Here is a 16,832-nt window from a genome sequence, read left to right on the forward strand (position 1 = left end):
TTTTTTTGAACAGTAGTTTTGAAATTTGGGAACCCCTCACAACTAAATGTAGTAAATATCCAAATATCTTTAAACAGTTTTTTGTTTGTTTTTGTTTTTTTAAATACGTTCTTTAATTCTTGTCTGTGGTACTTCTTTCTTTGCCTTGATGTGAATGAAAAGTAATTGTTTAATGTTGCACTTTAACATAAAGTGCAGCATAATGTTCAGTGCTTCATACTTTGTAGTATTATTTCTGTTTTGGGGATGCCTAGGCACTTTACACGTGAAACAGTACTGCCGCAGGTAGCATGCAGTTTAAATAGACAAAGTTGGGGAAAGGAAACAGCCACAAGAAGATAAAGAGACTTGCTAAAAGTCACACAACAATTTATGCCAGAGCTGGGAAATTAGAGTCCATGTTTCCTGTGTCCCCCATCTTGTCTCCTATCCACTGTACCACACAGTCTCTCCATCAAATTATATTAATTATGATAACATAGGCTAAAGTGTATGTACTAGAGCAGATGAGACTTTGTATTCCTTTAAGCCTCATGTCAGCACCAAACATATGCTTCCATTTATATTGCCATAAGTAATATGCTGTTCAGAAAATGCACCTCAAATTTCTAAAAGGTATTAACATCCTTTGTACAATTAAAATTTTCTAGCCTACATATTAACATGTATCTTAACTAATAAAATTTGTTGTAATACAATTTTGTCTAAATACTGCAGGTCTGGGATCTCAGTGATATTGACAAAGATGGACACTTGGACAAGGATGAATTTGCTGTGGTAGGTTTTAAATTCTGAATTCATTAAAAGTTTGACAAAGCCATGTGTAAGTATTATTACTTCCTGGAACTTAGTCATAAGAATGGCACCCTCCTCCTTTCTGGGCCACTGATTATCCACACTTCACTCTACTCCAGATTATTTATCAAAACAAAAAAAGCAGTTAAGTAGCACTTTAAAGACTAACAAAATAAATTATTAGGTGAGCTTTTGTGGGACAGATCCACTTCTTCAGAATTTGAATATGAAAGAGAGTTCAACAGTCTCTATTTCCAAAGCGGTGTGAAAATTCTTCTTCAGTAAGCTGCAAAGTCTTAAGTCATTAACAGAATGGCCCACTCCATTAAAATGTAGACTAACATCATGTGTGCCATCATGTGCCAACAATGCCCAGATGCTTTGCATATTGGACAGACTTCATACTCTCTCAGACAAAACAAAAAAGCAGTCAAGTAGCACTTTAAAGACTAGCAAAATAATTTATTAGGTGAGCTTTTGTGGGGCAGACCCCCTTCTGTCTGTCCCATGAAAGCTCACCTAATAAATTATTTTGCTAGTCTTTAAAGTGCTACTTGACTGCTTTTTTGTTTTGATAGTATATAGACTAGCACGGCTCCCTCTCTGTTACAGATTATTTATATTATAGTCATTAAAATAGTCTTCCTGAAATCATCATCTAGCTCTTCTTTGTCCTGGGTATCAAGTTTAAATATCTTATCCTGCTTTCAACGACTCCTATAGCTCTGCTCTGACCTGTATCTGTGATCTCATCTCTTACCACGTTAACCTCTTTCTCCCTAGTATTTTGAACACTTAAGCCGAAACTTTTTCTTCTGTGTGCTTTCATTCACTGGTGTATTCCAGATGTATTTTACCGTTTGCTTTTGCAGGCAATGCATTTGGTATATAGAGCTCTGGAGAAGGAGCCAGTTCCCTCAGTATTACCTCCTCCACTTATACCACCTTCCAAAAGAAAGAAGACACCAGTTTTTCCTGGGGCAGTTCCTGTTCTTCCTGCAAGTCCTCCACCAAAAGATAGTCTTCGTTCTACTCCATCCCATGGTAGTGTAAACAGTCTGAACAGCACAGGAAGTTTATCACCCAAACACAGCATCAAGCCAACACAGGTACAAACAATGTTCCCTCTAATTTTTTTCTATCTATGGGCAGAATTAGTTTTGTTCTATGCACCAAGACATGTGCATATGGGCACCATCTATAAAGATATATGCTTCTGTCTGTGGGCACTTAGCTAATCATCTGGGCAGCATTTACATTTCTCCTGGGTGGCTGCCCAGGTGCCCAGCTCACAGGGAACGCTGGTAAAAAGTCTCATATTAGTTTTCATATCCATTGGAATGAGCTGCAAAATAATTAAATGAGTTTTTGCTGGATTAGTTTTCTCCCTGAGAAAATTATGAGAAAGTATTTTATGTTTTGAAAATAAATGAGTGTCACAGGATATGGGGAGAGCTGATGTTTAAAGGGCAAATTCTCTCTTTGTATGAATCTTACTAGCATAGTAAGTAGCTTGGGTTCAGAAGGGAGGGAGCTTTTTCCCTTTTTCAGCCCTAACAGCAATGTAGGGATGAATCTGTGCCCAGGACTCCACTATGGATCTTCTGAGTTGCAATGCAGAGCATTGTCAGTAAGCACACCTGTCTGTGTGTTAGTTTGTATATAAGTAGAAATGTATACCCACATTACGATCATTCTTTTTCTCAGTATTTTTGATGCATTACTAAAGAGAAGAGAATTGTTATGGGGCTGTTTATAGACTTTAGCTGTATAATATGTTATGTGCCCCATAATTTCTGTGGGCATTGAGGGTGTTCAGTGTTATGTGCAGGTGATCCCTCAATATATTAATGAAGGTTTGTATTTTGTTTGACTGAGATAATAAAAACATTTTTGTTTTTCAGCCATGTGTGAATTGGGTGGTACCTATGTCTGATAAGATGCGATACGATGAAATTTTCTTAAAAACTGATATGGACATGGATGGCTATGTGAGTGGCCAAGAAGTAAAAGATATTTTTATACATTCGGGCCTGTCTCAGAATCTTCTAGCACATATATGGTAAGGAGTCATCATTAGCTGTTTTGATTTTGCTTTGGTTTGATTTTTTTTCAGTTAGGTGACTCTAGGAAATAGAATTTTTGATCCAGAAAACGTGATGCTAACAATTCCCTTGTTAGCAGCCTCTGCTGTTCTTCTTCATGTTTGTAGTGCTTCTTTTACTGTAATATCTCAACGCCATTGGCTGCATTTATAAGTAAGGATAAATTCTTTCAAGTGGAACAACCAAATAAATTTTGTTTCTTTCCTCTGATATTCAGAGTTAAGCTGTTTATTTGACAGGATTATATCTTGACTTCAGTAGGGCTTTTGCTACTATCTCACATAAACTTATAAACAAACTAGAGAAGTGTGGCTTAAATGAACCTATTATAATGTGTGTATGCCAGTGGCTGCAAAACCGTATTCGGAGTAATTATCAGTGGTTCACAGTCAAGCTGGAAAGCATAGTGAATGGGGTCCTGAAGAGATCTGTGCCCATTTCTATCTGCTGTCTTCATAAAGGATTTGGATAATGGCAAAGAGTGTATACTCACTAAGCTTGTGGACAGTACCAACCTGGGAGGGGTTCCGAAAACTTTGGAGGACAGGATTAAAATTAAAAATAATCTTAAACTGAAGAAATGGTCTAAAATAAACAGGATCAAATTCAGTAAGGATAAGTGCAAACTGCTATACTTATGAGGGAATAATGAACTACACAAATGAAGTAGGGTAGGAAGGAGGACTGCTGAGAGAGGATTTGGGGGTCATATGAGCTAAATATGAGGCAAGAATGAAAGTGTTGCAAGAAAAGTGAAAGTCACTCTGATTTATTGGTAGGGGTGTTGAAAGCATGAGACGAAAAGTAATTGTTCCACTCTACTTAGCATTGATAAGGTGTCAGCTGGAGTATTGTGTCTAGTTCTGAAAACCACACTTCAAGAAGGATGTGGACAGATTGGAGAAAGTCCAGAAGAAGGCAACAAAAATTATTCAATGTCTAGAAAACGTGTTATGAAGAAAGATTGAAGAAATTGGATTTGTTTAGTCTGGAAAAGAGAGGACTGAGGAGGGACATGATAACAATAAAAGGTTGTTGTATGAGTGTGGTAAATTGTTCTTAACAATTGAGGGCAGGATAAGAAGCAATGGGCCTAAATTCCAGTGAAGGAGATAGGGTCTTAATTGGTTAGTCAGTAAGCATGCCAGTGAGTGTGAGGCTTACTGGTTGACCTACTGGTTAACCAGCCTTTGTCATTGAACTTCGGCAGCGATCACCCACACTGGGCCAGAGCAGTCTCAGCCATGGAGGGGTAGACAGGACCCTATGGCCATGTTGGGACTGAACAGTGGGAGAGCTTGGTATATCTAAGTTAAAATGGTTAGCCGGTTAACCATTTTAACATCCCTAAAAGGAGATTGAAGTTAGGTAGTTGGAAAAACTTATTAACTTTAAGAGTATTGAAACACTGGAACAAATTATTCAGGGGAGTCGTTTACTATCTGCTGCAGGTTTTTAAGAACTGGTTAGACAAACTTCTGTGAGGGATGATCTGTTCCAGATGATCCTTGGTCCTTCCTGCACTAGATGGCCCATAATGGTCTCTTCTAAGCCTATATTTCTGTGATACTATGTTTCTGTTGCAAAGCACTGAAGAGATCTAGGAGACTTCAAAAAACAAACCCCATGCTTATCATGTCTCTGAAATGGTGACATAACTTGCAGTCAGTATACCTATTATGCCGCCTATTCCATGAAGAGGGAAAATTAACCGTCCTATGAATCAGCTGGCTAAAAATCAAAGGCATTTTTTCCAAGAAAACAATATTTTATTCAACTAAGTGTACCTAATAAAACATTCAGAGCTCAGCGTGTAGAATTTTTCCCCTAGGGAATGGGCTCTGATGAGCCCAAAAAACAATAAAACCATAAGTATTTGCATGTCAGAGTTCATTATAATAATAATAGTTTTGTGGTTTATGACAGATTTTGACTTACGATAAGAATAACCAATTTCTAACAGGGCATTGGCAGACACAAGACAGATGGGAAAGCTAAGCAAAGATCAGTTTGCACTAGCCATGTATTTCATTCAACAGAAGGTCAGTAAAGGGATTGATCCTCCACAGGTGTTATCCCCAGATATGATCCCTCCTGCAGAGAGGAATACTCCCATACAAGTAAGTAATTGGCTATTAATAAATATATTGTTCTGTTGGATCAATATGTGCTTTGAAAGTAACCTGCTATGAGAGTTGTTAATTTTTATTTATATTGTGTACAACACTGAATTCCTGAATTAACTTACAAGAATGTTTGTCCTCTGTTCGTAACTGTTTTTCTGATTTCAAAGCATGCTTCATGAATTGATTATAAACTGCAAAAAATCATATTAAATGAGTTGTCCGTTACTTCAATAGCTTTCAAAAATATGAGACCATTTTAACAATTACCTGAGGGAATACTACTTTGTGCCTGAAAAAATTCCAGTTTAAATGTTTTGTTAAAAAGTGTATCTGACACCATAAAAGAGAGTGGTAATTTTTGGCTTATTTATGAATCATTCTCATGTAAGAGAACTTTTTTCCAGCATAATGACAGCTGGTTAAAATAGAACCCTACCATACTTAGCAAGTTCAAGTGGATGGGAGGTCCTCATAGTAAAATATCTCTTTCCCTTTCTCCTTTAACCTGATTTCCAAGCTTACATTACTTATTCACTGTTGTTGCTTTTAATTCTTTTGCTATTAGATAGATAATGGGCATGTTCTGGGGAACTATGGACATCCGCCAGCTCCCCCACACCCCACTCCATTGTTCCTGAGCTCTGCTGGGGTCTGTAAAATCCTAAATTCACCAGCCCCACCCCCCCCAAAGTATGTAAGGAGACTTACCGGAGCCACCATGCACTCCTTCCGCCAGCAGTGGGACATGTATGTGGGTAGATGGCACTCATGTACATACTCCACCCCTGGTGGGAGGAGTGCATGGTGGCTCCAGCAGCAGTGGCAGCACCTCCAGGCCATGATAGAGTCTCCAGCTGCAATAGCTCCTGCTGCTGTGGTGGTGGTGGAGTCTCCAGCCGTGGCAGGTCTCCAAGCTGCAGCAGAGGCTGGAGTCTCCAGCCACGGTGACTCTACAAGTTGCAGCAGGGTCTCCAGCTACAGCTGCATGCCAAGCCATGGTGGAGTTCTAAGCTGTGGCCGTGTTTCCAACTGTGGCTCTGACAGTACTCTAAGCTGCAGCTCCTCAAACGGCGGTGGCTCTGGTGAGTCTCTGGCATTTTTTTGTGCATGGAGACTGGGGCTGTGGGAGCCTGGGGAGAGTAGGCAGGTGCTGGGGCGAATACTGATGATCTCTTCTGGAATAGTTTATTTTGGAATAATGCTGGTGGGTAGATATACTCTTAAATTGATCTCCCACACTAGTGTGGACCAGTCCAATGAACACCATTTTCAGAAGTGACTTGGGTGCGTAAGTGTCACTGAAACTTGAGATTTCAGCTTCTAAGCGTGTAAGTCACTTTTGGAAATAGGACTTAGGTGCTTTTGAAATTTTTACAGTATTTGACTTCTTTGTCAGTTTTAGTTCTTCTACAAATGAATGGGTAATAGTTATGAATTGGATAAAGTTCTTATTTAAGTAATTCAGTTTTTGTAACTTCAGAAAACAATTCAGTATTTCTGACCTTTTGTGAAATAGGACAATTTTTTTTAACTTAAAAAAATTTAAGATTGTTGGTTTTTCTTTGTGAATCGGGATAGGTGAAAACTTGGAAGAGAGACTTTAGGGAGACTGATAAACAGGATAATGAGAAGGAGAAAGGAAGGACAGGAGAGGGTGTGGGAACAAAATGAAAATACTCCCAAAACATTTTGGGAGCAAGGGCACTTCAAAGTTGTGCAGGTACTTCAAAGTGCCTGCAGCTACACTGCTTGCCAGGGCTTCAGAATTTGCAACTTTGAAGTTCCTGTGGTGAGAACTAGCCTAACAAGGTGCTGCATATGCAGCGCAGCACCTCATTGCTATCCCTGCTTGGGGTTGTTTCCGTGGCCCCCTTCGAAGGAGGGGGGCTAGTGTAGACAAGCCCAAGGAAGACAGTACAGTGTTTCATACTGTACTTATGTACCATATCTATAGTAATGTTTAGATCTTCAGTTTGACTTTTTCAGTTTTATGAACTCCTCATTTCCTAATTAGTTTGTAAAATATGGATTGTACTGTAATTCAAGTGATGTCTAAGAAATACATGTGAATGAGATCACCCAGAAGAAGTTGGAAATAAACTGGATGAGGAAATGTGAGCCACATAGGATGTGGCCATGCTGTGTTCTGAAACTGAAAATGGACAACTCAGCAAACTTAGAAACAAGGGGAGTGAATGAAATTTGAAGGTCTCATAGAGCTTGTAATCTGAAAGTGAATTATAGTGACTGAAGTCTGAGATGAAGAACTTTTCACAGACACCACAAAGGAAGAATCTTACAAGAGAGAAACATAAAACTACAAACAGAAAAGCTGGGATGAATAAACTAGAAAAATATTAAGGATTGTCTTAAGAAATTAGAAAATCAGTAGAGAAAATAAGTAAAATTGAGAAGTTGACATTAGAAGCATTATGAAATAGATGGACTTGTGCAAGGCAATGAAAATAATATAGGAATTGCCAAAGCAGATTGGGTCATTGCTTGAGTTGGTTTGCTGTCCTGTTTCTGACTGTGGCCAGTACTAGATGCTTCCTTCAAGTGTAAAATCCTGGAGGAATTTGCTTCCTAATTCCTGCCCTGATTTCTTTTTTTTCTGAAGCATGAGGATATTAGTGTAATTAGCTATGTTAATATTAGTCAAATTAATGTCCTATTCCTTTCTAAATCTGATTATGCTTTTTACCTCAATGATTTGTAGCAATGAATTTTACGGGTAGTGAAAACATTGTGTGTTTCTGGGACTGTAGGGGGGAGAATTTCCTTTTGTTTCAGATGTATCTCATTCTTCATCTATGGGCCTCCTTGATACTCGCTTTGCCTTCATCCGGTGCATGAAGTGCACTTGTCATGTCACTTCTTATAATTTTGTCTATAAAAAAAAATAGCCGTAATGTTTTCATTCTCTCCTCAGATGGAGATCTTTTCAGGCTTGTGACCATTTTTGTTACCATTCTCTGAAGCTCTTCTGTTTCTTCTATATCCTTTTTCTGTAGAGTCTGTCAGGTTATTTGACCCCTGTAGGAACTGAGATTTCAACGCTAACAGAAATGCGTCGTGTGAGTAACTGGGGGGGGGGAAACCCAAAGTCCAAATTTGTTTGTGTAGTCCAGTTGTACTTTTAAGAGTTACTGATTTCTGCAACTTTCCCCATCTCTTCAGCACTGGTGCCCCATGACACCTAACAGAGTGGTGATGTCATTACAGTGTGAACCTGCCACTTCTGGCTCTTTACCCAGTGGTATGAGCTTCTTCAGCAATCTGAAAGCCATTAATTTTTCAAGCACTTATTTTGGCATATTTAATTACTAGATCTGTTACTTAAATTGCTGCCAATAAGTATACCCTGGTGCAAGAACCTTAAACTTCTCATTCACTCTTTAATTTATTGTTTCATATTTGTAATTTGCTATGTTAGTAGTTAAATGTGTCATTTAAAATAGGCACCTTTCTGTGAATGAAGCGTGCTGCCTTTTGGTTCATGTTGATTAGCGGGCCATATTTGTCTAAGAGACTAACATGGTGGCTCATATTTTTAACTATATTTTTTTCAAGCAAATTGGAAGGCACATTCTCTTTCTGGTGATTCACGGTGAATAGTGAAAATCTCTGTGCATGTTCATATCTGTACTTAAAAAATGTGAGTACTGTCATAGAACAGGGAGCTGTTGGCTAGTAACTCCAAAAATTAGTTTTTAGGTTTTCCTTATATTCACCTGACCCTAGCGTAAAATACATTACCAAAGGATTTCTCATGTTCCCAAAGTAGACTCTTAAGATGTGTATCATCTAAGTTGGGAAGTCAGGTCACCTATTCCTTCATTCTGAGTTGGTGCAGGTTGAACCTCTCTCATCTGGCACCCTCAGGACCTGACCAGTGCCAGACAAGAGAATTTGCCAGACCACAGGAGGTCAATATTGTCTGGCAGCATTACCAACACTACCATTGCTTACTAGGCTCTTAGAAGACATTATGGGTAAATTACAGTTAAATAACAGCACAGAACACTGAGGGCCAGGATTAGTGGCTATAAACAAACTTTATAGGACCAGGGGAAACTTGGCCATACTCATGATGATTCATTTCCAGGCTAACGAAAATAATGCCAGATTACAGATGTTGCTGGGCAAGTGAGTTCCAGATTAGAGGTATAGAAATACTGATTTTAATGTTGAGATTGTTTCTCAGTGACCTTAGCGATCATTTCCCTGCTTAAGAAGTGATACAGAACCTTTGAATCTGGCCCCTTAAATTTCAATATACACTGTTTGGTGGTGAATGCCTGCCACTATTCCTTCTGTATTATGGGTTTGAAGGAAATAGGTAAATGCAGGAATCAGTGTGTCTTGTACTCAGAACAGGAAACACGACTCAGGAGCACTGGGGTGAAATCCTAGCCATATTGAAATCAGTATCAAAACTCCTTTTGACTTCATTGCAGCAATGGTTTCACTCCCGAGTTTTAATCTTTAGCCTAAGGCAAGTCCCTGAACTTCTCTGTGCTTCAGTTAAGTCATCTGTTAAAGGGATAAAATGTACTATGTTACTCAGAGTATTGTGATGGTTACAAAATACTTTGTGTTCTCTGATGGAAGGTGCTAGAGAAGTGCATGTGGATTGTGTCTCTTCAGTCTTTGCTAAGAATGTGATCCTGTTCTTGAATTGGCTTGCATTATAATGCATTATTTTGCTGTCTTTCAGGATAGTTCAAGTTCTGTTGGATCAGGAGAATTTACAGGGGTGAAAGAACTTGATGATATTAGTCAGGAGATTGCACAGCTCCAGAGGTAATGTAGTGGATGATTCTGAATCTGGGAAATGGAGGATTTTTCTCACTGATGATAGAATCATAGATCAACTAGGACAGATAGGGATCTCAGGGGGTCATAGAGTCCAGTCCCCTGCCCTCACAGCAGGACCGAGCACAGTAGAACGTTCCTGAGAGATGTCCATCTAACGTGCTTTTAAATATCTCCACAACCTCCTTAGGCAATTTATTCTAATGTTTAACCACCCTGACAGTTAGGAAGCTTTTTCTAATGTCCAACCTAAACCTCTCTTCCTGCAGTTTTAGCCTATTGCTTCTTGTCCTAGCCTCATAGACCAAGGAGAAACAATTTTTCTCCCTCCTCGATGTAACTCTTTTAGGTACTTGAAAACTGTTACTTCCCCTCTGTCGTCTGTTTGATAAACTAAACAAGCCCAATTCTTTCGGTCTTTCCTCATAGCTTATTTTCTCGAGACCTTTAATCATTCTTGTTGCTCTTCTGTAGTCCTTCTCCAATTTTTCCATATCTTTCTTGAAATGTGATGCCCACAATTGGGCATAATACTCCAACTGAGTGCAGGGCTGGAGCTCTGTGGCAGCCCAGGAAGCCTGGAGTCCCAGGGGAGTGGGAGGCTGGGGTCACTTGGGGCAGAAGCCCTGCCCCCCCCCCCACCAGTTTGACAAATTCTGTTCTTCAGGAGCTATTAGGTCCCAACCGTGCCAGATCAGGGAGATGCAACATGCTATTTTTATTTGGCTGTGGAAGAGAAATGCAATGTCTTTTGCACTTGAATAGCTAAAACCCTACAAGGTGCCATAAAACATGCTGCATTGTATAAAAAGAAGCAGTTCTTTGGTGAGATGAGCTTGTGACTGAAAGACGTTTTTTAATTCCTCTGTCAAAGGGACTACTAGTGACTTTAAAAAGTATCACCGGCACTCAGACCATACGTATAAGTTAAAAGGTCAAATTTTGGCCCCCCTTCTATGACAGTATCTAAATCGTTGCTGAAGATATTGAACAGAACTGGTCCCAAAACAGACCCTGCAGAATCCCACTTGTTACACTCTTCCAGCATGATTGTGAACCATTAATAACTACTCTCTCAGAACAGTTATCTAGCCAGTTATGCATGCACCTTATAGTAGCCCATCTAAGTTGTATTTAGGTAGTTGATTGATAAAAACATGATGTGAGACCATATCAAATGCCTTACGAAAGTCTAGGTATACCACGTCCACCGCGGTCTCCTTTTTGATTTCGAGATCATGCAAGATCTCCTGGTTAAGCCAAGGTGGTCTTTTGCCATACTTTCCATGGCTATATCTACACTACCACAGAAGATTGATCTGCTCAAGGTCAATCTTCTGAGATTTGATTTCACGCACCAGGCAGTAAAATGCAAAATCGACCTATCACGGGTCAACATCAACCCCCGTACTACCTGCAAGATGGGAGGAGTAAGGGAGGTCAGTGGGAGAAACTCTCCCATCAACCTTCTTCAAGGAGGATGGAAAGATAAGTCAAATTGCAGATACATTGACTCTAGCTACACAATTGATGGAGCTAGAATTGGGTATCTGCAGTCAATTTACTTTCCCGGTGTAGACATAGCTCTTTCCTACACAGCAGAATAGCTTGCTTTTGGGCCCTTAATAATGTCCCTTTGAAAAACTGCCAACTCTCTTCAGTTGTTTTTCCTCTTACTCTTTCTTCCCATGGGACCTTACCTACCAGATCTCTTGAGTTCACTAAAGTCTGCCTTCCTGAAATCCATTGTCTCTTTTGGCTGTTCTCCCTTCTACCATTCCTTAGTATCATGAACTGTATGATTTCATGGTCACTGTTTCCCAAGCTGACTTACACTTCCAAATTCTCAACCAGTTCTTCCCTATGAAAATCAAATCTAGAACAGCTTCCCCGCAGTAGCTTTTTCAACCTTTTGAAATAAAAAATTGTCTTCAGTGCAGTCCAAGAACTTGTTGGATAGTCTGTTCTCCACTCTGTTAGTTTTCCAATATATATATGGATAGTTGAAGTTCTGCGTCACCATCAAATCTGCTCTTTGGATGATTTTGTTAGTTGTTAGGAAAAAAAACTCATCCACCTCTTTTACCTGGGTAGGTGGTATGTAGTAGATCCTTAGTGTTACACCACCCTAATTTTTATCCCTTTTAACCAGAGACTCTCAACATGTTAGTTTCCTATGTCCATCTCCACATCAGTACATGTGTGTACATTTTTAATTTATAAGGCAACACCTGCTCCCTGTTTATCCTGCCTATCCTTCCTGAGTAAGCTGTACACTTCTATACCAATATTCCAGCTGTGTGAATTATCTCGCCATGTCTCTGTGATACCAACAATTTCATAGTCATATTTATTTATTAGGACTTCAAGTTCTTCCATCTTATTACCCATGCTTCTTGCCTTTGTATATAGGCATCTAAGATATCGGTTTGATTTTGCCTCCCAATTCTGCCTTCTCCCTCCTTTTTCTCTGCTATTACAGTCCATGTTTCCTCCCATTTCCGACCCAACTCCCGGGCCTTCATGTTTTTCACTTACCTGTGGGCTTTGGTCTCCTGTCCCCCGTCAAACCTAGTTTAAAACCCTCCTCTTTGGTTAGTCCAGTCTGCATCCAAATACTGTCTTCCCCTTCCTTGAAGGTGAACCCCATTCCTGCTTAGCAGTCATTCTTGGAATAGCATCTGTGGTCAAGGAAGCCAAAGCCCTTCTGGCGACACCATCTTCACAGCCAGGCATTCACCTCCATGATGCACCTGTCTCTACCTGGGCCCCTACCTTGGACAGGAAGGACTGAAAAGAATACCAACTGTGCTCCAGACTCATTCACTTGTACACCCAGAGCCCTGTAGTCACTCTTGATCTGCTCAGTGTCACACCTTGCAGTATCATCAGTGCCCACATGGATGAGTAGCACGGGATGGTAGACCAAGGGCTGGATAAATCTTCAACAATGGCTCCATAACATGTCAGATACAGGCCTCTGGCAGGTAGCAAACCTCCTGAGATGACATGTTAGGGCGGTAGATAGGTGCCTTCGTCTCCTTAGAAGAGAGTCTCCAACCACCACTACCCTACATTTCTTCTTCGCAGTGGGGCAGCACACATCCCAGCCTTGGGGGCTACAAGGTTTCTCTTCTTTTCAAGGAGGGGGATTCCTCATCTGCCATATCCAGAACAGCAAAGCAGTTTTCCAGTACTATGGTGGGAGGGTTGGGAGTAGCAGTGGAGCAGAGCCTACTTCCAGAAGTGACGAGCTGCCAGTGTCCCTCCTGAGGCATCTCCTCCTCCACCAGTGATGAGTCAGCAGTCTTTTGTAGTGGGACATCTACCTCAGCCTCAGTGTCTCCACATAAATACTCCAAGAATTGCTCATGAATTCAGATACTCCTCAGCCTAGCTACCTCCTCCTGTCGTTCTCCCGCCTGCTTCCTAAGAGATTGCACCAGCAGGCAACTTTCACATTGAATGGTCCCCCCAGTCTGGATTTCAGTAAGTGGGAACTGCAAGTCACCATCCTTGTAAAACCACACCAGAATCTGGGTGGAGGCACCCATGATCAAGAGGACCATAGCACAGGCGAAGGAGATAGGAGTTGTGCTGGCAGAGGTGTTGTGAGTCTTCCTAACCATAGTAGGGGATTCCCTCTGTCAAGCTTCCTCTTAAACTCCCCTTTCTGCAGCCCCCTGTCTGCTTCACTCCCCTGGTCACTTTGCCTCTGGATTTTAAAGCCTTCTCACTTAGGTCAGGCCTACTTCCTTGTTTACCACACAAAGGAAGGCACATCCTGCGGCTGATCAAAGGCAATCCAGGGAACAAAAGATCAAACACTCCCAGACTCACAATCTCAACTGCCACAGTAACCGAAATCAGAACCAAAATTGAAACAGTCAGGCAAACTCACTCACACCAAAATACCTCTTAAAATGTTTTCATGAGCATTTCTAACCACTGTGCCATCTGGAAAAGAGGAAACCTTTCTTAGTTTACTTCATTTCGGAGCAATGCATTTAATAGTCCCATAGAGTTGTGGGTTTTTTAAAGTGTGTGTGTGTAATACAGTCAAAAATAGGACCCTATTATATAGTTGAATCCAACCGTTCATGCTATTTTTTTATTTATAGTCAGAGTAGTTCATTCTGAAATGTCATGACGAGGTACATAAGGCGTGTTCTGCACAAACTAAAAGCTTCCTTTTCATTTAAATGAAACAATTGAATCCCTGAGTAGTAGAATAATTTCAGTATTACTTTGCTTTTGTTACTGGTAATTACCACTTCCATTAGTCCTATGTTGTCTCTTGAATGCTACAAGACAAGCCTTATGTGGCTGTCATTGAAGTTAATGGTAACTCCGAATGATTACACTGAGAGCAGGAGCAGTTTTTAGAAGGTTCATGTGGAATCTAGTGCATGAAGTAAAAAGTGATTGTGGGGCAAATCAGTCTTTCAAAGTGAAAGAACATATTCCTTAATTACTTCTTGGAACGTGTGACATGAATGTGGGATTGCTTTTTCGTCTGTGTTGTTTAACAAAGAACATTTAATTGATTTCTATAAAATATTGTCTGTCTTTAACTGTATCAGTAACAAGAATGTTTTTCCTACAGAGAAAAATATTCATTAGAGCAGGATATTAGAGAAAAGGAGGAATCAATTAGACAGAAAACAAGTGAAGTTCAGGTAAAAACTCTGGAATACTATTAATGACATTTCTTTAAAATTTTACAGAATGCACCATCCATGTTTTAAAGCTTTTTTTTTTTTATTTTCTTGCTACTTTCTATAAATTTATATGGGCATGTTTATTCTGGCACTGGGGGGAATATCTTGTAGCAATGATTTAATTTTTTTGTGCTCTGTAGAAAACAAACATTTTGTTGCTGGTTATTGTAAAGTGCAAAGAATATAATAGAAAATGTTTCTCTCAATGCTTCACAACAACATTGTGAAAGGTATCTATTTAAATTCTGAAATTCATGTTCTTAATATTTATAATAGCATTAAAATAGCTGAAATAGGGAAGTGGGGAAGGAGTAGGGTACAACAAAGTAGGATTCCTGGGTGAAGAGGAGAAAGTGGGCCAGTCAGCCACTTCTCTGAGGTGCTTGTACACAAATGCAAGAAGACTGAGAAACAAACAGGAGGAACTAGAGGCCCTAGCACTGTCTAAGTAGTATGAAGTGATTGCAGTAACGGAGACTTGGTGGGATGATTTTCGTAACTGGAGAATGGTCATGGAAGGATATAAACTGTTCAGGAAGGACAGGCAGGGGAGAAAAAGAGGAGGAGTTGCGCTATGTGTGAGGGAGCATTATGATTGCTCAGCGCTCCGGTATATGAAGGGAGAAAAGGCAGTTGAGTGTCTTTGGGTTAAGCTTAGAGGCGGAAGCAATAGAGGTGATGTTTTAGTGGTGTCTGCTATAGACCACTAGATCAGGGAGATGAGGTAGATGAGCATTTCTTCAGACAGCTAAGTGAAGGTTCCAAATCACAGGCCCTGGTTCTCATGGGAGACTTTAATTATCCAGACATTTGTTGGGAGACCAATACAGCAGCACACAGACAATCTAGGAATTTTTTGAAGGATGTTGGGGATAACTTCCTGGTACAAGTGCTGATGGAACTGACCAGGGGCTGTGCACAACTTGATTTGCTGATCACAAACAGGGAAGAACTAGTAGGAGAAATAGAAGTGTGTGGCAACGTGGGCTGCAGTGATCACAAGATGGTAGATTTCAGGATCCTTACAAAAGGAAGAAAGGTGAGCAGTAATATACAAATCCTCAACTTCAAAAGAGTAGACTTTAACTCCCTGATAGAACTGATGGGCAGGATCCTCTTGGAAATGAAGATGAAGGGGAAGAGAGTTCAGGAGAACTGGCAGTATTTTCATGAAATCTTACTGAAGGCACAGGAATGAACAATCTTGCTGCATAGTAAGAAACACAAATATGGTAGGCAAGCAGCTTGGCTTAACAGGGAAATCGTTGGTCAGCTTAAACTCAAAAAAGATGCGTATAAGAAGTGGAAACTTGGACAGATAACTAAGGAGGGGTATAAATATACAGCTAGAAAATGCCATGCGGTAATCAGTACAGCGAAGGCACAATTGGAACTGCAGCTGGCAAGGGATGTGAAGGGTAACAAGAAGGTTTTCTACAGGCATGTTAACAATAAGAGGGTTACCAAGAAAGATGTGGGGCTGTTATAAGAAGAGAGTGGTAACCTAGTGACAGATGATGTAAGAAAAACTGAAGTACTCAGTGCTGTTTTTGCCTCGGTCTTCGTTGACAAGGGCAGCTGCCACACTATGGTGCTAGACAATACAGTATGGGAAAGTGGAGGGCGGCCCTTGGTGCAGAAGGAACGAGGTCAGAGCTGCTTAGAAAAACTAGATGTACTCAAATTCATGGGTCTGGATTTAATGCACCCAAGGGTACTGAGGGAACTGGCAGATGTCATTGCCAAGTCTTTGGCCATTATCTTTGAAGACTCTTGGAGCTTGGGAGAGATTCTGGATGATTGGAAAAAGAAAAATATAGTGCCCATCTTTGAAAAAGGAGAGGAGGACAATCCAGGGAACCATAGACCCATCAGCCTTACCTCAGTAACTGGGAAGATAATGGAAGGGATCCTCAAGGAATCCATATTGGAAGAGGGAAAGTGATCAAAAGTAGTCAACATGGATTCATCAAGGGCCAATCATGCTTGACCAATCTGATTAGCTTCTTTGATGTGGTAACAGGCTGAGTGGACATGGGGAAGTGAGTGAAAGTAATATACCTTGACTTCAGCAAAGCTTTTGGTACAATATTCCATAACATTCTTGCCCATAAGTTAAGGAAGATGGATTGGATACATGGACTATAAGTTGGATAGAAAGCTGGCTTGATGGTTAGGCCCAACCCGTAGTGGTCAATGGCTTAATATCTGGATGGTGGTTGGTTTCAAGTGGAATGCCCCAAGGCTCAGTTCTGGGGCTGGTGTTG

General features: G+C 40.4%; 1 protein-coding gene across 5 annotated transcripts in view; it reads left to right on the plus strand.

Annotated features, from left to right (window-relative positions):
- EPS15L1 (epidermal growth factor receptor pathway substrate 15 like 1) overlaps positions 1-16,832 on the plus strand; it is a 94,710-nt gene that overhangs the window by 14,297 nt on the left and 63,581 nt on the right. For 3 of the 5 annotated variants that reach the window (XM_074977988.1, XM_074977992.1, XM_074977990.1), the window contains 7 exons: positions 718-777; positions 1,668-1,904; positions 2,700-2,857; positions 4,864-5,020; positions 8,041-8,103; positions 9,747-9,832; positions 14,451-14,523. In XM_074977988.1, the coding sequence (XP_074834089.1) occupies positions 718-777; positions 1,668-1,904; positions 2,700-2,857; positions 4,864-5,020; positions 8,041-8,103; positions 9,747-9,832; positions 14,451-14,523 (834 nt within the window). The remainder of the gene's footprint in view (positions 1-717; positions 778-1,667; positions 1,905-2,699; positions 2,858-4,863; positions 5,021-8,040; positions 8,104-9,746; positions 9,833-14,450; positions 14,524-16,832) is intronic. The other 2 variants (XM_074977989.1, XM_074977991.1) reach the window with 1 other exon arrangement.

The sequence above is a fragment of the Carettochelys insculpta genome, chromosome 27, assembly GCF_033958435.1.
Source record: "Carettochelys insculpta isolate YL-2023 chromosome 27, ASM3395843v1, whole genome shotgun sequence".
Classification (NCBI taxonomy): domain Eukaryota; kingdom Metazoa; phylum Chordata; order Testudines; family Carettochelyidae; genus Carettochelys; species Carettochelys insculpta.